Here is a 24,817-nt window from a genome sequence, read left to right on the forward strand (position 1 = left end):
CGCCAGTGTTTTAGTTTGACTGTTAAAAATGTTTAGACAATTAAAAGGTATTTATTTAGAAGCGGGCTGGCTGCTAGTTAGCTAACGCTAACATGCTATTCCACCAAGTTTCCATGCTACATAAATAAGCCAGACAGAGTTGTCCCTCATCAGGCGATAGAAACCCTGCTTTTCCCATAGACTGTATATAAGAAGGCTTTTCCCGTTCTGTTAGCTCAGAGCTCCACAGCCTAAGTCCACAGGTACAAATTAGTTTTGCACCAAATGTATCGTCAAGAGTGTTGTGAAAGTCGAGGCGCGCAGATTCGCCACTTTGTGATGCGAGAGAGCACATATGTGAAGTTGCAGTGACAGATTCGAGAGGTTGTAATCACTGAGTTGTGGTTGTGATGGAAAATGAACCAGAGTAAAAAAAAAAGTATACGAGTAAATGTTGCATTATAAGTTTGCAGCTGTCATTGTGTTCATGTAAATATCATTCTACACATTTGTGAATATTTTACAATATTTGTATTATTTTCTGTAACTTCACATTCAGAATACAGGTGTGTGAACATTTTCTACAAGTGCAAATTTCAACTTACAAGTTCAGATTTTTTTTACAAGCTCTCATGTTTTTTTTCTTTGTATGACTTCAAATTCAGATCACATGTGTGATTTTACAAGTGCAAATTTTATTTTTACAAGTGCAAATTAAATTTTTACAAGTGCAAATTTTAACATACAAGTTCAGATTTTTTGTTCTGCAAGTTCTCACATTGTATTCTACAAGCTCTCCCTTTTTGCACCATATTTGCCTTCATTGTAGCCTGTGTCACTTGTTTCAGTCATATGGCTTTATCAGCAAAACACTCATGTAAGTAGACATTTCCATTTATTATTGAGTGTTATACAGCATGGTGTTATACAGCATGGTAGTGCAGTAGGATTTCTGTTTGTGTTTTGATAGACACAAGAGGGAGCAAGAGGCCAACTAGACAACATGAACTGCTGTGACACCACTATGGCTCTCTGCCATATTCAGTGCAGTTCCAATCAGGAAGGCATATTAGATAAATAAGATAAATAATAAAAGAATGGTACATTAAGTTTGGTCATTTCTAAAATGCTAGCTTGAGAGTCAAATATCTATCTATGATCTATGATAAATAAAGTATTTTTTGAACACCCAAGTTATCACAATTGTCAGGACACTGGGAATGCCATAACACTGGTAGGCTAATGTCAGTTTAGTTTCCACATATTGGATCTTGGTGCACTCACTGTGGTCTTACTTTACTTGGGCTGAGGTGAACTGAAGAGACTACTCTGCATATGTAGGGCCTTTAGGCATAGTTCTATGAGATATAACTCTTGTTCTCATCCTTCCTTCCATTAATCGGATTGGGGGGAAAGACAAAAATGTTACACTGTGTAGCACATTTTTGTTTCATCACCAAATAAACACCAAGTTAGCTTAAAACCAGCGTCTAAGTTTAAACATCAGCTTAAGATGTGAGACTAGGATATGTAGGCTACCTGTCCTGTGCACAAGCCGTATAATGCATTTCCCACGTTGTGTGTGCACGCGTACCTTTGTGATTAATGAATGCATGACGTCTGTGAATAGGTGGAAATAAAACGTATCGCTAGCCGTGATGACGTACAGCGGCTGCAGGTTGAATCCCTCTGAGAGCTCCCTGCTTCTACAGATTGTAGCTACGCTATTTCCGCAGTCGTTCATTGGCGAGTCGATACTACGTCGCGTGTTCACATCCTCCTCCCCATCCCCACGCCCCGCCTTCACTGTGAGGAATTAGTTTTTTTTTTTCAGCTATTCATTTATATTTTTCCGTCACATGGGCTCTTGGGGTGCAATGTGAGCTGTCGACACTGGCTGCAGCTCGTTTGAAAAAAGATGGGGATTTAAAAAAATAGTAAATAAAAATAACTGGGACCAAAGGGACTTCGCATCTTTTCTCTCTGCATCTCCTCCGCTGCTGGGAGACTTCAGAGGACCATGCAACACCTTAAGCCATGGCGAGCTTTGCTCCTTTTAACCGTGCTGTGCCAACCGGGAATCTCAGATAAATACGGTAAGATGATAATGGAAGTGATGGTGATTATACTGATGATGGCACGGTCCTTATCAGAGAACCACGGTCATATTCCAGTAATATTCCCACAGGTAGGCTACATGGTGTGTCTAAGTAAAGCTAATGACTTCACGGTGATCTCATCTGACTGTAGGATACTTTATCCTCTGTGACATCGCTATCATGGTCCTGTAATATTCCAACAGAGACTACATTTAGAGATCTCTATATTTAAGTGCCATTCTTCCAAAATAAACTGTAAATGATTTGTCATAGAGAGGGTGGGTGGGTACTAAATGTAGATAATGAGATTAAACTGTGATAGGGAAGAGAAAACCTGGGTCTATAGTGAGTGTTTTTTTTATTTTCTGGTAGAGCCTGGGATCATTTAGGACAATTAGGATCCATGTCATGCCACCGACCAACACTCCTAATGCTGTTATTGGCATTATGTTATCATTTGTAGTCCTTTCTATTGAGAAGGAAGGAAAGCCACAAAATTCAGTTGTTGGGGATACATGAATAATGGCCAGGCTAACATACAGTACATGATAGTTTTTATGTGTTAACCATAAAAAAGAGACAAAAAGTTATGCACCACTACATTTTATATGATACCATACACTGAAGACAGAAAAGACTGCTTTTGATCAGAGATATATTGTAGGTTGCATATTCTCTATTGAAAAATAAATGAAAAAAAATGAATAAAGAAAACATGTTAAGTGAAATTGTTTCTTAAAAATGTGTTTACTGATGCCTGAAAAGTGTCAGTGTCAAATTTCACTCTCAGCAATAAAAATGTCTGTGACATTAGCAGTCGTGACTGTTTTAATAGTATTGACAGTGGCAGCAGTAGTAGTTTCAGCTTGACTATTTTATATTGTTAATTGCTAAAGTTAGAGTGATTTCATTGTTTTTCCTTTTTGTAGAAGGATGCAATAAACCAGCATAATTTGTGATTGATGCAATGATGCAACAAGTGAATTGTTATCCCCCCCCCCCCCCCCCACCTTTTAGACTTCCACCCAAAGATATGATTTATTGCTGTTTTTGCTGACAAACATAAAATAGCCGTCCATCTGACACGTATCTGATTTGTGAAGTGTGGAGTGAATTTAATGAGTAATTCAGACAGATTGAAAAAGGGCAAATGTTATTCTCTCTCTTCTTTTTACTTCAGTTTTATCATTTAAGCGCAATCATCAAAATGTGATGCATTAAACAGATTAGAAACAATTGAGTACGCTTTATTTTAGGCATCTAAAGCAGCTCATTGTGATAGCAAGGGATGTTAAAGTTTGATGGACTGTCAATAAAATATTTTTAATACCCCTCGAACTCGGTCTGCTGTATTGTCATATTGTTGAAACTTAGTTTTGAACACCGAACATTTACAAAACATCTATCAAAACAAGCAAAATTGAACATAAAATGTTGGATACATGCATAAAAATAACAATACTGGTGATTCTGTGCGTGATTATGTGCTGCTTGCTATTACAAATAAAAAAATAAAAAGCTATAAGAAATTACAATTGCATTTAAAAAAAAAACCTTACAATGAATAATGGACAGCTCAATGGGAAGCCATTCTGCAAGTGCCTGAGATTTCAGCACCATGGAGAGAAACCAGCAACCACTGTTGCTTCCCTTTGTCCATTCATCCATTAACGCCTCATTGCTTCCATCTCTGTTCTTTCACACACCAGTCCATCTGTTCATTTGATTAGCCATCCATCCATAAGTCCGACTGTCCATCCTCACACACGTAGTATGATGTTTATGTTAGAGCTTGAGGGTGGATGTCCTGTTGCTATGACAAACACATATAATAGGTCAAGTTTCTGCTAAAATTGCTCACCAAACTTATGAGATTCATTGAACCCATTGTGCTACATTTTACCATGCTATGGTGCACATTTTTTCCCATTTGAAATTAAAAAAATTGTTCTTACAAAAAAAATAATTATTGTTTTTTGCTGTTGCTGCCTGCCCGACTGTTGGCCTTTCGAGGATGCTTGTAATGTTAACGTCTTCATCAAAGTTGCATTTACAGTAGTACCAAACCAAAGCGTACAGGAAATTAAAATGGATGGAATAGAAATAAGTTTCCAGCCCTATAAAATAAACAGTAAAACAAGGAAGTATTTTTGTCATTTGTTTCTTGGATTTACATTCATGTTGCTTGTTGGCTTAACACTACCAGATGTCCTTTCCTGGACAACCAATCCGTGTTAGATGACTAACATTGGCATTTACGTACATTATTGTCTTGTCAACATTGTGGTAATGTGTATGTCAGTCCCTCTGCAAGCCCCTGTGTGTTACAATTACTCAGATACCTCATTATTTCCCCTGCACACTTAACATTCCACAGACTGTAGAGCCCAGGTCTCTAAGAAAATGGGTTTTGCATGTTGTTTTGCAAAACGGCACCTAGACACTCTATTGTTGTTTTTACAGTAAGAAGTCATCAAATGTGTGTGGAAGATTGAAAGTAAGATTTGATCCAAATAATTCCGAGTGAAGCGAAATTCCAGAAAAGTGATTACCGCCCTCATTAGTTATTAAAATATAGCCTCAAGTTTCGAAGTTAAAAATTTGAGAAGACATCACAGAAATACAATATGCTCACTTGCACTGTGTGTGTGTGTGTGTGTGTGTGTGTGTGTGTGTGTGTGTGTGTGTGTGGGTGTGTGTGTGTTTTTTTCTTAAAAGACTCTAAGGGTGAGTCACTGAAGCCACTGTTAGGTTCTGCGTCATTTCATTGAAAGGTTGAGGAAATAGTTTTCAATCTTCTCTATCCAAGTTTATGTTCAGGTAAACATTCAATTCATATCCATTCTGCCAACCAGCTACTCATCTGCCATAGTTTGCATTTCATTTGGAATAATACATCTCTCATTTCCTCATATACACACATATTCCATACCATTTATTCACTTGTTTTTGTCTTGTACATGCAAACAGAGACAAAACGTGATCCTAGAGTAGTAGCAAAAAGTGAGCTGTGACGTGAAAGAGAAAGACAGACAGAACAATCCATGCATATTCTGCTGTGTTACGTTCCTATCTATCATCAGCCAGCTGCTCCTTCCCACACTACCCTCCAAGGTCTTACTCACCACCCTAAAAAAAGAAGTGGTGGAACAGCTAAAAATGAAATGCAAAGGAATTACCAACTACAATACTAGTGACAACACTGTTCAATTACAAACCAGTTAACAAATCAGCATAACATTGTAGCTCCAAAATAATCTTGTCCCTTTAACGGATCAGTATTTCACAACCACTAAATTTAGGTCAACGTTTTAGCTTCCGCCATGCTTATCAAAGATATCTGTAGAAGCACTGTAGCCTGTCCAACCTGTAACACATTTTGATGATGTCTATGCAGTAGCAAAACTGTCCAAGTGAAAATAAGATCCTTTTTCTTTTTTAGAAGTTACAAGTTTTTATGCTAATGAATGACACCACCTGAGGATTGAGGGAGCTTTTAAAATGTACTTGTGCAATTATATAAAGGTCTTATAAATGATAAGTGCAGTGTGGGTTGGCATTGACAATGGGAACATTAAAATATGGAAGACATGGTGTGTTTTACCAACCACTGTCCAGTAGTACATTTGAAGTGATTATATAGAGTAAACCAGGGTTAAGCTCACTAAACTGCGTTCTCATTTCAACCCTCTAAATGTGAGTTAAAGCAGTCGTTGCCATGGAAATTACTGTGAAAGATTGTTGTACTCTGAGTACCTGTTAGCCATCTCTTTGTATTTCTACCTCAGGTTGCTTGTTTGAGAGAAAACTGTGCACAGGGGATCAGTTCTGCTCAAATGGTGAGTACACGCACACACACACACACACACACACACACACACACACACACAATCAAACAATATCTCTCTTGAACTTTTAAGGCAGTATACTTTATTAATCCTTTCTGTACCTTTACAGCATATCAAATCATTAACCTTGCAGCTGGACACACACACACACACACACACACTGTATGCAACTGGAAGCACGCTAACACAAAGACTGAGTGACAATTTACAAACACAAGTCAAGGCTCTTTCCTCTCTCAGCCCAATGTGTCTATCTCTCTCCACCACCTGCCCCTCTCCCTGTCCTTATCTTCATTTCAGCTGGCCCCTCCCCCACTCTACTGTCTCCATAGCAACACTGACTTCACTGTGAGGTCGACACCCCCACAGTTGTTGTGGCAATAGAGCGATGAGTCACTGACGCACACTTACGCACTTCTCTGTGGAAATTGCACTTACGCACACGAACAGCCATTGGACAGAATACAGAATGGATCAGCGTACTTGCAGCTGAGGAGCAGACTCAGGCGCAGAGGCTGTATTTATGCACATCTGTGCGTCTGTGGATAGAACATGGGAGCCTCCAAATAAGCTGCCAACAATGTTTGTTAGACACAAACATACTAATTAATATATATAATAATATATAATAATAATTCTTTTGAAACCTCCACAGTCTCGATAGATACATACAGGTCTCCTCCTAGTGACTTAAGCAGCTGCTGTGTTGCGTTTAGATTAGGAGGTTGAAGAGGTGTGACTGCATGAGTAACATTAATGATTATGTTAATGATTTTACTTGCCATGAATGATGTCTCTAAGACCTACGTTCAAGGCATCAAAAATCTTCATATTAAATGGAATATTTAGTAAATTGGACCATCTCACAGAAAATGCAGACATGCTGCATTGAAAATATGTGGCAGTTATTTCTTTTGGTTTATCTTTTCACAGGCAAATTTAACATACATTAGAGGTATTTATCCGACCGCTTTATTACTCCAACGTTTTTGAAGCAGGCTTGTTTGCTGACGTACCAGGAGTTGAATGGGAGTATCAATATCAATTTCATCTCTCTGTGTTGATCAATATAGAGACTGAGCCGGTACAGGAGGCAGCGGGAAGATGACTTGTGTTCTGTGTGTCTCGGTGTGCTATGTGGAATGCATATCATCTTTTAGGTGCTCTCAGCAGTTGTTTATTTGTGTCTTTTACAGGATGTGTGGCTGGCCCTTATAGACTTGGCTATATGCCAGTCAGATTAAGCGTTTTTCAGGTTGTTACTGTCACACTATTTTTGATACATTTGGCAGAAGTAGTGGAGTGTGGAGTATTAGACACAGGGGTCTTTCCACTGTTTTCACAGCTCTCAAAGACAGTCAGTGGTGGAGGTGTTGTTGGCCTGTTTGTGGTGCTGTGTAAGGTCATTTATACATGGACCAACGTCAAATTAATGTTGTTATTGCAGGCCCTGTAAGCCTGTAGAGTATGTTGGAGTGTGAGGCCTGTGTTAAACAGATTAAGGTCATACATTGTGACCTGAGTTCTGTGTGCACAAGTGTAGCACCCTGACCATGTCAACTAGCTGCTCCTTGAGGTGCTTACTTAGGGGATACCAGGTCAATGTACAACAGGAATCCAGCTAGCCAACTAGGGAAGGTTTGGTGGATTCTGTCGTAATAGGCCATTGTAGCACATGCACATTTTAGTGCGGTGCTCCACACAGTGTTTATGTCTCTAGTTTGATTGGCTTGGCTAATTGACTTTACTGTGACTACACACACTTTTCTTCCTCAGGCTTACACAACTTTCACCTACTGTAGAATATAGCACAAATGCTTGTCATCACAATTCATTTACCAATAAATATTTGCATATTAGCATTTTTTTTTTTTTAATCATCTAATTTGAGCCAAACATTGCATTTCTTATACATGTAACAGATATCCTCTAAAATCCTAAGATAATTACTACGGTATGTTCCCTGCACAAAAGTGATATTTACAGAAATAACCCAAGCTCCAGAAACAGTCCCAATCCAATCAAACCATGCAGTTTTCTGTCTTCTCTCCATTCATCTTCCAGTCTTCCTCCTCATGTTCCTCTTCTTTCAGCCGGTCATCAGCCAGTTCACCACCAGAATAACAGCTACTGTACTGCCACTCTATCAGTGCAATGCATTGCCAGGATACAATAGCCTATGTCACAGCACATCATCGACATCAACTATTTGTAATTTGATTAAAGGTTTCACTGACTGGGATTAAAAATTGTGGGGGAAGATGCACAAGTTTGTATCTGTATCTCTAGTCAATATTCTGTAAATCTTCTCAGACTAAGGATCAACTTGGTTAACACTAACACAAGGATAAGGCATTTACCTGATTGTATACCCACCCACCTACAAGACAGAATTTGTAAAACAGATTTTAATTAAAAACATGTCAGTCTATTTACTCTTCAAAACATTGAGTAGCAAAACATAATATGTACTGCTTCCTATAACAATATATAAACTACATAAACTCATTAATCCTCATTAATCTTTTCAGTATAACAATTCACTGTTTTACAGTGGCAGGTTGGGTTGTGTGAGATTTAGTCAGTGCAGTGAAAGACTGTGATGACTCATCCGTGCCCCAGATAACATTTATTCCCGTCACATCACAGTCTGACTATCTTTTTCTTCAGAAATATCTTCATTTTTATTCACTGAGATTTCAGAGATAGATTCAGGCCTTATGCCACTGATGTGACATCAATATTGATATCTCTAAATAAAGTAGGACATTTAAGATTCTCAATATCTAAGTCACTTGTTTACGTAACTTACACTTTGTGGTGGACGGCTTCTCCTCCTGAATCTTTTCTATCTGATGCTGAAGCAGGACACTAAGTAGGTCAGGGGTTTTCCAGTACGCCTGATTCCCTGGTTCCAGCCAATTTTCATTGTGGCTTATGTAAAAAAAAGTAAATTGCTTAGGCTGACATAATGCACAGAATTGGTACATCTGTTCATGTACTGCAGATGTTTAAAATATAGATTAATTTGTGATCATGACATAAGAACAATTCACTAAAAACAATACTGAGCAAATGATGATTGATCATTTCTGTTGCCATGAGGCTGCCTGCAGGTTAGCAACTATTTCAAAGGAAATTTTCTAAAGCACCGGACTAACAGGGGCAGTGACAAGCAGTATAAGTGTGTGGGCTGTACTTCAAGGCTATGACTCACTGCTGTGGGCTAGTGTGCTGTGTGGAAGTGCGGTCAGGTAGGTGTGCTACATAAGAATTAGGGGTATTATTACAAAGGAATGTACCATACCTCAAGGACAGCTCCGTGAGATATTGGTGGTTAAAATGTGAACAGCTTTAGCTAAAAATCACAGAAAATAAAAACTTCAATAAATGAGTTGTTACATTATCAGAGACTGTATTTTCAATAGGCATTCATAGGTATCAGGTGTTACTTTGTTTTATTCAAGTAAGTAAGTGTGTCCCCATGTGCTTGCATGCACAATACCTGAACCCTGAAACTGAAGCACTTAGTAAATGGTATTCAGCCATCAGTAATATTATTATTATTTACACATGTGCTTTTCCTCCTTATTGTCTGTAAACTGTACTGGATTTTAGGCCAGAAGTCACTTTAAAAAGAAAGCTCAAGTGACTACTGGTAAAATAAGGGTTAAAAATATGTTGTATATGTTGTATGTGCGTGTGTGTGTGTGTGTGTGTGTGTGTGTGTGTGTGTGTGTGTGTGGGTGTGCGTGTGTGTTTATTCCAGATGGACTGTTCGGTCAGTGTCGTAGCTCGAAGCAGGATCTGGTCCAGTACCAGGTGTCAGTGCCTGTTCTGAAGAGAATGCAGGAAGTCCTCAAACAGCTCATGCTGCAAGGTGAAATGACACATAAAAATCATCAATAGCATTATTTAAAAAAGCAAAAAATGTTAGAGTGAATACCCCATTGCTTCTAAGTAACTGTATAGTCAAAGGTTTAAACAATATAGTTGGTGTGTGGTGTGTCTCTTTCGGGGATAATTTTAACCATTTTTACATGAATTACATTCTGTGTTCTATCTGCATTATTGTACATAGAATATAAATTTCAGCCTTCTGTCACGTGTCAGTCTAATTCAAAGGAAAGAAAGTCAATGCAAAATAAAATATTTTTAAAACAAGACTGAGTCTATAGCCATGCTAGCAGCTCTGTGAGGTTGTACATAGACACAGCTGTTCTGTAAGCTAAATGCTAACGTCAGCATGCTAACATGTGTGTACCATGTTAGCATGCTAGCACTAACTACATGTACAGTAAGTACAGTGCAGTAAAATGTACAGGCAGAAATCCATTCACTATACAAGAACTTAGCACTCTTTAATTGCTTTGTGTGTGTGTGTGTGTGTGTGTGTGTGTGTGTGTGTGTGTGTGTGTGTGTGTGTGTGTGCGTGCGTGTGCGTGTGCGTGTGCAGGTCTTTCCTGGCAAAATGACATCACTCAGTATATCTTATCAAAGGAGCTGAAGAGAGTTCCGCATACTACCCACCCCTCTAAGCCAAACTCCTCTTCCGCCTCCTCTCATTCGTGAGTATTCTCCAGTTACAGTGATATTTATTGATGAATGTACATATTACACAAAATAAATAAGTCAAAGGACGTCAGAGACATCTATTCATTTCACTCTCAGTCTATTTATTTCCCTCTGGACCTATTCCCTTATCCTTTCCTCCTCTCAACCCCTGTGCCGTCCTAATCCTCTCTTTGTTTCTCTCTGGGTTGCCAGGTCCAAACAGAACATCCCCCACCATCACAGCCCTAAGTCGGGGTCCACACCTTCTGGTGGCAACTATGTGGACTACATGATTGTCGAGCCTCCTCAGTCCCCACTACACATGCAGACAGCCTCAATGGACCCATACGCATACCACCAGGTACATACACATCATTAGCATCCAAAGGCAGGTGTGTGTGTGTGTGTGTGTGTGTGTGTGTGTGTGTGTGTGTGTGAAACTACAAAACTAGTCCCAGGCATAAGTGTGGTTAAAACAGACAAACACAAATGAAATCCCAACTCATAAAACAATAGGACATCACAATCTAGAATTAAACCCATTGTATATCATCCTAGATGGTAAATACATCAGAAAACGCAGAAACACGAATAAATATAATGAATTTGACATATTAAACCTTAGATATCACACACACATCCTGACAGTACTAAATCAGCGTAATATCTCTCCTAATTCCAGCATAGATATCAAGATGATGTAGAGAGATCACTCATTGGAGCAGGAGTCGGTTATGCCCGCCCTTCTTCAAGGTCCCAGGCCAATCAAAGAGAGCGAGAGCGAGAGCGAGACAGGCAGCTGCTACAGGAAGCCTTGTCTCTGTACCTGGCGTCTGCGCAGCCCTCTTATCGCCACCGAGGGGCCGCTGCCATGGCTCCTGCAGGTAAACAAGATTTGTTATTTTCCTAAATAAAACACACAATAAACAAGCATGACAGATGGAAACATTAAACTTAATTGTTGTCTGGTCAAAAGAATACTGCCATGTAGAGGCTTTTTTTAAGCATTTAGAAACCTTATGACTAAACAATTCTCTTTAACATCATATGCTATACTATGCTATGCTATGCTATGCTATGCTATGCTATGCTATGCTATGCTATGAGCAGGTCTGCCTTATTATGAGGACCTGGAACTGGAGATACCAGTGGACTATGTGGAAGACTACACCCTAGAGGAGAGACTTGGTACTGCTGGCAGACAGCAAACGCTGCAAAATAAAAACGTTCCTCAGGACATCAGCACTCTGTCTGGAAACAATGGTGCGGAAAAGGAACTTAACTTGATTCAAACTTAATTTACATGATGTATTACATAATTTCTTCACAACACATTTAAAGAAATGCTTCAACAGATTTAAGCAATAGGCATACTTACACTGTGTGCATATACAGTACATCCATCCAATTTCTAAATTGGACAAGTTAATGCTGACTTTGCTCTATTGTGTTAGATGGCCTGCTCCAGAGGATGTCAGGAGTCCTGCAGAGGTACGGAGTTGACCCCAGAGAGCTCAGTCAAGAGCAGCTCTACAAGCTAGCCCTTATTCTGCAGCTGATGCGGGCCCAAGACAAAACAGGTAGTCTTTCAGTAATTTCTAAACTAAATAGAAATACTGAGTCTTCTGTCCTTTCTTTTACACATAAAGGTGGAATTATAAAGCTACAGTATTACATTTACATTTCATTTATATATATATATATATATATATATATATATATATATACATATATGAAGGATTATAAGTTAAAAATCTGCAGCCTACTACCTTTTAATATGACTTTTATACCTTATGATTTTATTCTATCATCCATTTTCTGCCAGTAAAGCAAATATCCCAAGAAAAATACAACATCTTGCTGGCTGACTCTTGCGTAAATGGAAAACAGACAATGCTAAAATAGAATTGTGTTGTATTATAGTATTTGTTTAAAAACATCAGTTTGTCTGTCCTAACACAGATCCTACTGAGAAAGACCTTATTGCCCTCAAGGAGGTATGTCAGCATTCATTGTCAGCAGTGTTCACAAGGAGCAATCATACACCTTTATAACTGACAGGTCTTTTATCATTCCCCCTTAGATGCAGCTGTTAAAAACAGACAGTGTGTCCCATAAGCCGGAGAAGCCTGTCCCTGTTCCCGGTCCCCCTGATGCTCCTCCTGGCCCCCCCTCCACCTCAGTGCCAACTACACCTCCAGCCAAGAGCGCCAGTCTCCCTCCTTCTGCCTCCCAGCCTCCGCAGGCCGCTCCTGCTGAAACTGGACAAAGTTTGAAGAAGCAGGGGCTGCCACTGGTTGAGGGTACAGGAGCCAAGGAGGAGTATGGGTACATTTACACCAACCAGAGGTCAGCACTCCATCAAAATCAGCTTTCAGCTTTCTGTTTATTATAAATAAACTACTTAAACATGAAGTCACTACATGTCATATTACTCGCTAGTATAGAGCAGCAAATATAGCATTTATCAAACATGATGTTTACAAGGAGGATAATTATGTTTTTCATTCGTAGTCCTCTGAGTTTGTATGATGGAGTGAAGCTGTTGGAGCTACTGGCTGATAAGATACACCTGACAACAAGCAGCTTCATCAAAATCAGGTAACACCACCGTGTGTGTGTGTGTGTGTGTGTGTGTGTGTGTGTGTGTGTGTGTGTGTGTGTACGTGTGTGTGTGTGTGTGTGTGTGTGTGTGTGTGTGTATATGTGTGTGTGTGTGTGAGAGAGAGAGAGAGTTGTACATTTTAGGTTTTTACTCTAAACATTAAGAATCACCTTTACAGTTTTGAAGCATCTAACGTGTGTCCCTGTGGTTTTGTGTTGCCAGTGTGGTGGGCCCTGCGCTGACATTCCGTATCCGCCAGAATGAACACAACATGACGGCTGAAGAGGTGGCTGCTAAAGCTGGTGAGGCTCAAAAACACATAGACACAATAACACCTACCTACCTACACATACACACAAGCATGAAGTGAAAAGTACGTGGGCAACTTGTACTGTCGCTCTCACAGTTTCTTCCTCAAATACCATTTAATCAAACATGTTTTTTTCACCCCAACAGTATCTGAAAAGAACTTCCTGGAGTCTGAGACAGGCCTGAAGATTGTACAGGCGGGAGTGGGAGAGGTACTTGATACACACATACACAGAAACTCACTTAGCCTCTAAAGAAAATTCCCTTTGTAACCTCTCCTATTACAGTTTTTGCCAATTGCTTACACACTGAAATCAAAAGTATTACACAATTATCAAAACCTTACACTTAAGGGGGCAGTGGTGGCCTAGGGGTTAAGGAAGCGAGCTTGGAACCAGGAGGTTCAATCCCCAGACCAGCAGGATAAAATCTGAGTGGGGAAAGTGAAAGAGCAGTGCTTGTCCCTCCCTCATTACCACCACTGAGGTGCCCTTGAGCAAGGCCCTTAACCTCCAACCACTCCAGTGGAGCTGCTCAGTGGCCAGCAGATCAGACTGTGGTTGTACTGGGCAGCTTCCAGGTATGAATGTGTAACTGTGTGAATGTGGCAGGTCGTCGTTGCAAATGAGAAATTGTTCTCAATCGACTTACCTGGATAAATAAAGGTTAAAAAAAAAAAAAGGAGCAAAACGTTGGCCCAGATGTGCACCACTGTAAGCACAATGTCAGTCTCACACTTTTTGCAAAACAATACACACAGTGATTCGCAAAACACTAAACACACTTGTATACATTAGACACAGAAGCATATCATGATGTCACTTCCTTGCAATTCCAAAGCACTGACTGTCAAATGACCACACCTATGAGCCAATCTGTGAAACACAGCCATCACTACTGTAAACCTGTTAACCTGTACTGGATACACTATTTTATGTGTGTCTGTTGTTTGCTGAGCTAACAGTGTTATGCACACTACTGTAGTAGCATGAAAACTGGGACATGTTTAGTTGTGATTCTATTTCGTATAGGCTTCGCCCTCTAAGCCACGCTATTGGGTTTATCCCTTCGCGCATGCTCAGTCGTGAAGATTTTCTTTCCCGCCCTAGCGTGCCGCTCGGGCTTCAACTACGTCCGCAAATACTGTATATAAACAGAGCGGACCCGTAGCTCTGCTCCCACTTTTTCTTCAAGCTAGCAGTATGAAGACAAGCTCGACTTCCAGCGGTGTTCACCTCTGCCCCACCTGCCGGACTGGCTGCAATCTGCCGCCGGACCTCCATCTCCGCTGTGAGACCTGCCTTGGCGCCGCTTACGCCTCTTGCCAGTTCTGCATCCGTCTGCCATCTAAAGAGCTTAACCGGCGGGCGGAAGCCTTCTGGAGGGTCAGGCTCTCACCACCGACGCCTCCTGCCAGTTCTGCATCCGCCTGCCATCTAAAGAGCTTATCGGTGGGCGGAAGCTTTTCTGGAGTGTCAGGCTAGCGGGGAAGGAGATGGCAGCTGGGCAGACAGACGGCAATCCGTCAACACCCTGGATCCGCCGGAGGAAGGCTTTATCGACACGCACGAGTCGGATGGCTCGATTCTCTTGGATAACGCCTCCGTCACCGGCTGTCCCTCCTCCCCCTGGGAGATCTGGACCTCGAAACAGGAATCGATGCCCTCCCATTGCGGCTCTCCCCATCTCCGGAATGGCCAAGGGCACCGCTCCGGCGGTCTTCCCCTCTGCCTCAGGCGGCTCCACCCTCTCTTTTGGATCTGCCGGAGATCATCAAAAGGCGGCAGACCAGAGAGGCATAGCGCTCCCGGCTGAGCTTCCAGCCCAGCTCTTGAGCGGGGATGTTTACGCTCAGGAGCCGCCCTCCTCACGGGCCCAACTCTGGCCGCGCTTCACGGAGCTTCGGCCGTTTGTGGAAGAGGCGCTCTCCCAGCCCGGGAAACTGAAGGCTCCCGTCTTTCGCTACGCCCCATTTACCCGGGATCAAGGCGACACAGAAGCGGGCTTCCCTTCGGTCCCCCCTCTGGAGCAGAGTCTGGCGTCCATCCTGCTTCCGAAGGCCACTTTTTTTCGGCCACCGGAAGCCTACGCCTCCTTCGCCCCATGGTTCAGGTATGTGCTCAGGAATGCTCGGCTCTTGGAAGGCGGCTCCTCCACAGCATGAAAGGAAGCGCGCCACAGCCTCTGCTGCGGCTGCGTTCTCCCAGGCTTCGAGCTCCGCTCCTCCGCCCGGCCCCCCTCCGCAGCAACTGCCGGCTCCACATGACCGGCAGGCCTCTCGGAGCCGGAGGACCATGAAGGCGGCCCCCACCTGGTCTAACCCACCCCCGAGCCACCCAACGAACAGCGGCGTCGGGGCGCGGGAAACGTCTGTCCACATACAGTTGAGAGATGGAAACACAACGGCCCTTTTAAGGGCTACCCCCACCCATCTAAAGAGCAGTTTCCCCTCAGCCAAGCAGCCCCTGTTCCCATTGAACAGTGCGCTGACAACATGACAGTCGTTCCCCACACAAGCGCACACCAGCCCACCGCTGCACGCGGAGCTCTACCGCTCTCTCACTATGCAGACAGCGGGAGCGAACGCTCATTCACTATGAACGGTGCCGCTCAGTCATCCCTCTCCCCCCGGCCATGCCAGCGGGACGAGGAAGACAATGACCCGGTGACCGCTCCCGCCTCTCACGGCGGTGACCGGCCCTTTCGACAGAGCCCTCCATGTGCTGGGCGTCACAATCTCACGTCTCGCCCAGCGGTGGAATGGGCTCTGCGCTCCTTGCTGACCATGTCCGTAAACAAACAGACATGTGCACGCCTGCTCTCAGAGCACGGCGCAGCATGGATCAGGCTGACACACATGGACTCATGGATGTCAAAGCTGATAACACGGGGTTATACACTTCAGCTCGCCTCCCCCCCCGCCTCGCTTCGCGGGCGTATTGGAGACAACCGTGTCATCCCAGGCAGAGCCAGATGCCATGACAGAGCTAGGGGAGCTACTGTCATGGAGCGCCCATTCCACATGCTGACCATCAGACATGTGTTGGAATGTGTGCGCCACCAAGAATGGTTTACATCTGTGGATCTGAAAGACGCATACTTTCACATCCAAATCATTCCCAGACACAGGAGATTCCTGCGCTTCTTTTCCAAGGGGTCCATTTTCAGTACAACCGACTACCGTTCGGTTACTCACTGGCACCACGCACTTTTTCTAAGTGCATGGAGGCGCTGCACACTGTGGCAGTTCTGCAGCACCTGCAGACACTGGGTTTTGCCATAAACTGGCAGAAAAGCTCATTGGTTCCCACACAATCGATAGTTTATCTGGGCGTAGTGCTAAACTCGATTGTTATGAGAGGCAGGCTGTCAACACCAAGGCAAGACGCGCTGCTCTCTCTCCTGTTGCGCACCACGCCACGCGCAAAGGTGTCAGCGCTGTCCGTCATGCGTCTTCTGGGCATGATGTCCGCGGGCTACATGGTGGTCCCCCTGGGGCTTCTCCACATGAGAAAAATCCAGAGGTGGTTCCTCCGTCAGCGTCCCCCATACGTCACAAGTGGCGAATGCTGATCATTCCTCCTTCCCTACAGTCGGACCTGTCATATTGGGGGAACCCCCGGACCTTGTCAGCTGGGGTTCCCCTGGGCAAGGTGACGTCATACATGACAGTGTACACGGACGCGTCCCTCACTGGCTGGGGGGGGAATGTGCGAATCACAGGTGGTGGGAGGAGAATGGCCACCCCTCTCCCACACATATATTGCCTGGAGCTGACCACGGTGCTGAAGGTTTTGAAACACCGGGGTTTTGAAGCCCCGGTGGTAGCAGGGAGACATGTTGTCGTACATGCAGGGAGACATGTTGTCGTTGTCATAAATCGCCAGGGCGGCGTACGTTCGGCCCGGCTATTGGAAATAGCCAGGAGCCTTCTGCTGTGGGCACACAGTCACCTGCTGTCCCTCAAGGCTGTCTACATCCCCGGGATACTAAACCGGGCGGCAGACCTAATGTCAAGGGGAGGGCCCTCTCGCAACGAGTGGAATTTGAATCCCACTATTGTTCAGAAGCTGCGGAGCAGGTTCGGGAAAGCGGAGGTGGATCTGTTCGCCTCACGAGAAAACACACAGTGCGCTCTGTGGTTTTCTCCCACCACCCCTGGCCCAGAACCCTCCTATATGCTTTTCCCCCGGTCCCTCTGATTCCTCGTCTCCTGGAACGCATCCAGGAGGAGAATCTGTCGGTCATCTTGGTGGCGCCGGAGCGGATCCTGGTCCCCGACACTGGTCCAGCTGCTGACGGGTCCCCCCTGGCAATTGCCGTGGCGCGAGGACGCCCTGTCACAGCTGGACGGCGCGATATCTCACCCCCCCCAGTGATAACACAGCGACTGTGGGGCTGGCTGCTGAGCGGGAACGCTTGCAGAGGTTAGGCTTGCCTCCTGCCGTGGTGTGCACTATTCAGAGCGCGAGAGCCCCCTCCACAACAGCGTGTTACGCGGCGCGTTGGTCCGCTTTCCAGCGCTGGTGCACGGTGAGTGAATCAGACCCCATATCGTGTCCCCTGCCTCTCGTGTTGACTTATCTCCAAACATTGGTAGATAACGACCTGGCTCCATCCACAGTCAAAGCCTACGCAGCGGCCATTTCATCCTGCCACGAAGGCTATGGAGAGAACGGTTTTTGCGAACCCCCTAGTAAAGCATTTTTTGAAAGGGGTCAGGCGACAAAAACCCGCCGTGCGCTCTCTCACTCCCCAATGGGATCTGGCCTTGGTGCTTCGAGCTCTGGGGAAGCCTCCTTTCGAGCCCTTGGCACAAGCCTCTCTCAGGTTGCTGTCCCTAAAAACGGCGCTTCTCCTTGCCCTGACGTCAGCCAAGCGAGTGAGCGACTTATGTGCGCTGTCAGTTTCACCGTCCTGTCTCTTCATTAGAGGGGACGGGAGCACAGCCACCCTACAGCCTACCCTTCTTTCACACCGAAAATTTTAACAAATTCCTTTCGGTCGAGGGTTTTTTCCCTCCAGGGTTTTTCCCCCCCGCCTCATTACAACGACGTGGAGGAGGTTTCCCACCGATTGTGCCCGGTACGTGCGTTATCACAGTACGTTTTACGCACGGCGGACATAAGGCGGACACAACAGCTGTTTGTACACTATAGGGAACACTCCCAAGGAGCGGCCCTGTCAAAACAGCGTCTGTCTCACTGGCTGTGTGAGGCTATCACCCAGGCCTATAACACGGAGGGGGCAGAGCCCCCCCAGGGCATCCGGGCACATTCTACAAGGGCACTATCGGCATCAACAGCTCTGTTCAGAGGCATGTCAGTAGCTGATATCTGCGCGGCGGCCTCTTGGACATCCCCATGCCCTTTCACCCGTTTCTATTTGCGGGATATGTCCGAGCCCTCTCTGACTCACTCGGTCCTATCGTCACTCAACGATGGATGATGCCCCGTCGTATGTGGGCCGGGTGCCGAGAGGAGAGCGGAGTCCCACATATATGTGTAGCCTATGTATATATGTCCATATGTATATATATATATATATATATATATATATATATATATAGGGTACAAGCGGCCGAAATGGGTTTCCTCAGGAGGGTGGCTGGTGTCTCCCTTAGAGATAGGGTGAGAAGCTCAGTCATCCGTGAGGAGCTCGGAGTAGAGCCGCTGCTCCTTCGCGTCGAAAGGAGCCAGTTGAGGTGGTTCGGGCATCTGGTAAGGATGCCCCCTGGGCGCCTCCCTAGGGAGGTGTTCCAGGCACATCCAGCTGGGAGGAGGCCTCGGGGAAGACCCAGGACTAGGTGGAGGGATTATATCTCTAACCTGGCCTGGGAACGCCTCGGGATCCCCCAGTCGGAGCTGGTTAATGTGGCTCGGGAAAGGGAAGTTTGGGGTCCCCTGCTGGAGCTGCTACCCCCGCGACCCGAGACCGGATAAGCGGACGAAGATGGATGGATGGATGGATATATATATATATATATATATATATATATATATATATATATATATATATTTGTCGCTATCACATATCCTCTCTCACTGCCATGCACGCCTACAATCATGATATGTGCTATGTGCTATGTCCCCCCCCCCCCCTTACTCTGGGTGGCTGGGAGGGACTCTGGCGTCCCATAATTATCAAACATGTACTACCCTCACCAATCATGCACGCCTGCCCTCTCGGCTAGGCCAAATTATTACCATGGCAGGCCCCGTTACGGATTATCTGATACAGTCCCCTGTCAGTGCATGAGAGACAGACAGAAGGAAAAAAAGTTTAGTCTATGTTCCACTGTGGGCTCTGGGTCGCAGGTGGCATTGACTACATCAGCTTCGCCCTAACCCAATAGCGTGGCTTAGAGGGCGAAGCCTATACGAAATAGAACGATAGTTACGTTATTGTAACTCCAGATTCTATGAGTATAGGCGTAGCCCTCTAAGATTCGGGCCACCTGCTCCAGTTACATTAGCTGAAGAAAAAGCTTATGTTGGGAGCAGAGCTACAGGTCCGCTCTGTTTATATACAGTATTTGCGGACGTAGTTGAAGCCCGAGCGGCACGCTAGGGCGGGAAAGAAAATCTTCACGACTGCGCATGCGCGAAGGGATAAACCCAATAGCGTGGCTTAGAGGGCTACGCCTATACTCATAGAATCTGGAGTTACAATAACGTAACTATCGTTCTCCATTTTGACATGTTGACTGATTTGGGTATATAGAGAGAAATACATTATATTTTCCTCAGTCTGCAGCATTGGTCTTGTGTAGAGTTTGGTGAATTTATTGTATATTTGCACTTTCTCTGTGTACTTCATTTACAGTACTCTACAGTAATCACTAAGAAGTAGAATTGCTAAAAGGGTTTTAGGTTAGCAACAGCAGTGTGTAACTGGTTCAAACAGAATTAAGTCATATGAAAGGTGTGTGTTTCATATGGTAACAAAATATATTTTTGTATAAATGAGTGTATAGTTTTTGCAAGAGTGTTTCATTTTGCAAAGGGTCAGAGGTGTTCTGCTAATTGGGTGTAGTGTTTTAAAAAAAACGGTCCCTGTTTTCAAAATACTGCTTGAGCCATCGAAAAAAACTGTAGTAACATATGGAGCTGTTGTCAAGGCAACAGAGATATAATCACTCCTCTGTATTCCTTACCATTTCATTTAGATCTATTCATGTATGGACCCTCGCTTGACAGATGATCAGACTTGCTAGTGTTAAATTAGATTCTGGCAGACCACCAGCTCGTTACTGTATTTTTTGTATGGATCTACCTTAATGTATTTGTGGCTGTCTTTGGTAGTTACTAAGTGGCTTGATTCTGTGTGTTAACCAGGGATATTAAGGGATTTGCATCAAGCCGTGTCACTGGTACTTTGAAATGGTCGCTTGTGAAATGGTTCAGATACACAGCTAGGTGTGTTAGTGTTTTGGGAAAACCCGTACAAATCACCTAACACATGAAGCACAGGATTAAGGACTGGTTCAGATATGGTGTGTTTGCAAACGCAGAGGATATATTTGGTATTGCTCAGTCGGAATATCATTAAATACCATCAAACGAAGGTGTTGAGGAAGAAAATGAGCTCAAGTTTTTGTAAGAAAAATGACTTGGTGAGCACAAGCGCTGTACTGTACTGTGACGCAGCACAAAGGCAGTACATTCATCTCAGTTATAGAGCTTGTTTTACATCCACCACTACACTTGCTGTGCTGTAATATTGTGAGGATATGTTTACCTGTGTGTGTGCGTCTGCGTGTACGTGCGTGTCTGTGTGTGCCAGAGCAAATCAGCAAGTCTTCACCTCATAACAACCATCATGTCACTTGTTGCCATGGTGCTCAGTCTCCCCCACTCCCACCCCCTACTGTGGCTCCCAGATCCCAGGTGCTATGGCAACAGTCAGAGGTGTCATTAACCTCATTATTTGCTGTTCAAACAAACAGCATGATTCCAGGCCTCTGACTCATTGCCTGCATCTCAAACTTTGTGTATAGAGATCGATAACGAAATTCCCTTTAGACTGACTAGCAGGATAACACACACACACACACACACACACACACACACATACACCAATTGGATTCAGGGGCTGCTGCATATAATTGGGCAACATAGTTTTAAAAGATAGAAAAGATGATGATGAAGAGGTGGAATGACACACTGCTGTCTTTTTAATTGGTTTCTGGTTCATACTACCTTGACTTCTCGGACCTCTGTCTTTAAAACTCAACATCAACCTCTCGCTGAGCACACCTTGCGGTCATATACAGTTACATAGAACAAAATGTGTTGTTCAAATGAAACGAGTGACCTTTAAATGCCAGTGGTGAGGGCAGATTCCCTGGGTAGCTTAGCTTAGCAGCTCAAAAGGCGAGATGTCGACAAATGGAGATAGAACTTATGTGAATAATAATGTTTTCTTTGTGTTCCTTCCCCCTTGCCCATATTAACTCACTGCTCCTTATGATGTTTTTTTCCCCCCCAGAGGACGGATGCACGGGGCCTCCCTCAGGTAACCAGGGTTTCCCAGGGCTCCAGTGGCACAGTCATCACCCTTGTTTCCATGGCAGTCGTAGGAGGCGTGCTGGTGTTGGCCATGGCCGTAGCTTGTCTCAGGCACTACTCTCAGCAAGTGGCAAATGGCAAGCTTGGACTGGGGCCAGAGGGAGGAGCAGAAACACACTTTGACTACCAGGTAGGGCAGCATAAGAAGATTCAGGACTGAGGAAAGGCCATTTTGTATAAAATCCCAGGAGTTTTGTTTGTTTGTTTGTTTGCTACATACATACTTTTACATAAGTGTCAATGTCGTGACAATGTGTAAGAAACTCCATTATGTATGTTTGAAAGGGCAATCTATTTGTGAATTTACATTTGTTATTCAGAGCATATACAGTAGGTCGTAATGAAGAAATTTCTTTTTAATCAGACAGAAGAATGACTTAGAATGTTAATGACATGAAATAATCATAATGTCAGTTGATTAGCTCAATCATCAGAAAATAATCATCAATACTAAACAGTAAATGGAAAAAAAGCCAAGACTTTTGAACACATTTGTCATCATTTTTCACAATTAGTACATTCGCCTATACAGTAACTGATTATTCAGTTAATCAGTATTGATAATAATGCATAGTTGCAGCCCTGTTATTTATTAATTACCTTGTTTTCCTGTTCTACCGCTCCCTCTCCTTGCTTTCCACTCAGGAGCTATGTCGGCAGCACATGGCTTCCAAAACCTCCCTGTCCCGCCAGGACCTTGTGGCCGGGGTGAGCAGCGGCATGGCGGGGTCCACCATATGCCCGGGTGCTGGCGGTCGAAGGGGTACGGACACGTCTCGCGTCAGCAGCGTTTCCTCCCAGTTCAGCGATGGCCTCCAGCACAGCCCGTCCTCCACCCACAGCTCCACCCCGTCCTGGAGCGAAGAGCCAGCCCAGTCTAACATGGACATCTCTACTGGGCACATGATACTGGTGAGTTAATCAGAGAGGAGAGAAAATGTACTTTTTGATGTAGCAAAAAAATCATCCTTTACCTCGCCGATATTAACCTCCTACATTTTATGTGCGTGTTATGTCTCTTTCAGGCTTATATGGAGGATCACCTGCGTAATAAGGACCGTCTTCAGAGGGAGTGGGAGGCTTTGTGCTCATACCAGGCTGAACCCAGTTCAGTAGCTGTGGCTCAAATCCCCAGCAACATGGACAAAAACAGACACGCTGCATCCATCCCCTGTTAGTTCATCAATGTGTCACTGTGATTGTTTCCTATCTTTATCTGTGCTGGTGTCATGTTTATATCAATCATTGATCACCCTGCTGAGTCATTCGTTCAGTGACTCAATCTTGTTTTCTTTTACAGATGATCACTCCCGGGTGAAGCTGAAGACTGAAGTCAACCCCAATAAACAAGACTACATCAACGCCAGCATCATTGTAAGAATACTTCAAATAATCTAAAGCATTTACAGTATGTGATGATATTTATAATTAGTGGTTTGTTACATGGTGATTTATCTCCTTAATGCTTATACAATATGAGGATATAAATAAATTATTATCATGTCTTATGCAAGTTTGACCTAGGTATGTATTTAATAACTTTTTTAATAACTATATATGAAGAATATACTACTATATATTGCTGCTAATACATTTTCATTGTATATGACTTCAGCAAGAAACTAATTAATTCTTCTTCTTTTACAGAGAGAAAATCTGTGAATTGTGAATATTGAAATATTTGGATGTGTCTTACAGTTACATGCTGTCTCTCTATCATAATATGACCACTTAGACCTGATTTAAATCTAATCTGTAAATTAAATCCATGCCCAAGAGGCCAAAGAAAAGATTTTGAAGCTTCTGACTTACGTAGTAATAACTATATTACTGTATGAGATTGAATTGCTCCATTGCTGTAACTCATATCTTTTTAAAAATCCTCAGCAGGAAAAACCTCTGAGAAACTCTGCTCTCTTCCTTTTTTAACCCATAGGTTGATCATGACCCTCGCCAGCCAGCTTATATCGCCACACAGGGACCACTGCCTCACACTGTCGCTGATTTCTGGCAGGTCAATACAATCTTCCTTCTGTTCTTTTTTCTGTCTTACTCCCAATTAAGAGGATTTACTTTACTTGCTGTTTAGTGACAAATTAAAACAATGCAGGCCATTGGACCATTCAGTCCATCTGCAGGAAATCTGCTTTGTTACTCACATACTGTACTTATTTTTAATGTGTGTCATCCATGTGTGTGCGTGTGCGTGTGCGTGTGCGTGTGTGTGTGTGTGTGTGTGTGTGTATGTGTGTGTGTGTTCTCTCTGACCGGCAGATGGTGTGGGAGAATGGCTGCACAGTGATAGTGATGATGACAGCTCTGGTGGAAGATGGAGAGAAACAGTGCGAGCGATACTGGCCCGACGAGGGCTCATCACTCTACCACATCTATGAGGTTATTTTCCTGTCGTATAACTCACAACCTTTCATTTTACATTTTTTTTTATAATGCTCTCCTAGTAACAGACATTCAGTGTAGTAAGTACAGTTTCCCTGCAGTAGACCTGTTCCCATAATAGTTTTTGTTCAAAACACATTTGTACAAAAGAGTGGCAGGGTTATGTTAAATGTGTTTTTTATTTAAGCAAGAATACTGCTTTAGGTTCACATGGATGTTTGCCTGATGAAGACTTTGCAGGGTTGAAATGTTGCATCCATCAACTCACTTTCTTTTACCGTCTTGTCCATACCTCTCTTGTATCTGCCATCGTCCCTCTCTTTTTTCCCTCTCTGTGTCTTTGTGTTTATCAGGTGAACCTGGTGTCAGAGCACATCTGGTGTAAGGACTTCCTGGTGCGTAGCTTCTACCTGAAGAACCTCCAGACGCAGGAGACCAGAACCTTGACGCAGTTTC

The 24,817-nt window shown here is 43.8% G+C and overlaps 1 protein-coding gene across 1 annotated transcript in view; it reads left to right on the forward strand.

Moving 5' to 3' along the window:
• Positions 1 to 1,755: 1,755 nt before the first annotated feature.
• ptprna (protein tyrosine phosphatase receptor type Na) overlaps positions 1,756 to 24,817 on the forward strand; it is a 27,153-nt gene continuing 4,091 nt past the window's right edge. The window contains exons 1-20 of the mRNA XM_031299999.2: positions 1,756 to 2,075; positions 5,867 to 5,917; positions 9,696 to 9,806; positions 10,383 to 10,494; positions 10,694 to 10,841; positions 11,163 to 11,364; positions 11,591 to 11,743; positions 11,935 to 12,060; positions 12,443 to 12,477; positions 12,564 to 12,829; positions 12,995 to 13,081; positions 13,308 to 13,387; positions 13,542 to 13,606; positions 21,885 to 22,094; positions 22,610 to 22,876; positions 22,990 to 23,137; positions 23,265 to 23,338; positions 23,901 to 23,978; positions 24,239 to 24,358; positions 24,715 to 24,817. The exon at positions 24,715 to 24,817 is cut by the window's right edge and continues 64 nt beyond it. Of these exons, the coding sequence (XP_031155859.1) occupies positions 2,000 to 2,075; positions 5,867 to 5,917; positions 9,696 to 9,806; positions 10,383 to 10,494; positions 10,694 to 10,841; positions 11,163 to 11,364; positions 11,591 to 11,743; positions 11,935 to 12,060; positions 12,443 to 12,477; positions 12,564 to 12,829; positions 12,995 to 13,081; positions 13,308 to 13,387; positions 13,542 to 13,606; positions 21,885 to 22,094; positions 22,610 to 22,876; positions 22,990 to 23,137; positions 23,265 to 23,338; positions 23,901 to 23,978; positions 24,239 to 24,358; positions 24,715 to 24,817 (2,512 nt within the window). The 5' untranslated portion in view covers positions 1,756 to 1,999. The remainder of the gene's footprint in view (positions 2,076 to 5,866; positions 5,918 to 9,695; positions 9,807 to 10,382; positions 10,495 to 10,693; positions 10,842 to 11,162; positions 11,365 to 11,590; positions 11,744 to 11,934; positions 12,061 to 12,442; positions 12,478 to 12,563; positions 12,830 to 12,994; positions 13,082 to 13,307; positions 13,388 to 13,541; positions 13,607 to 21,884; positions 22,095 to 22,609; positions 22,877 to 22,989; positions 23,138 to 23,264; positions 23,339 to 23,900; positions 23,979 to 24,238; positions 24,359 to 24,714) is intronic.

Source organism: Sander lucioperca, chromosome 8 (genome assembly GCF_008315115.2).
Source record: "Sander lucioperca isolate FBNREF2018 chromosome 8, SLUC_FBN_1.2, whole genome shotgun sequence".
NCBI lineage: Eukaryota > Metazoa > Chordata > Actinopteri > Perciformes > Percidae > Sander > Sander lucioperca.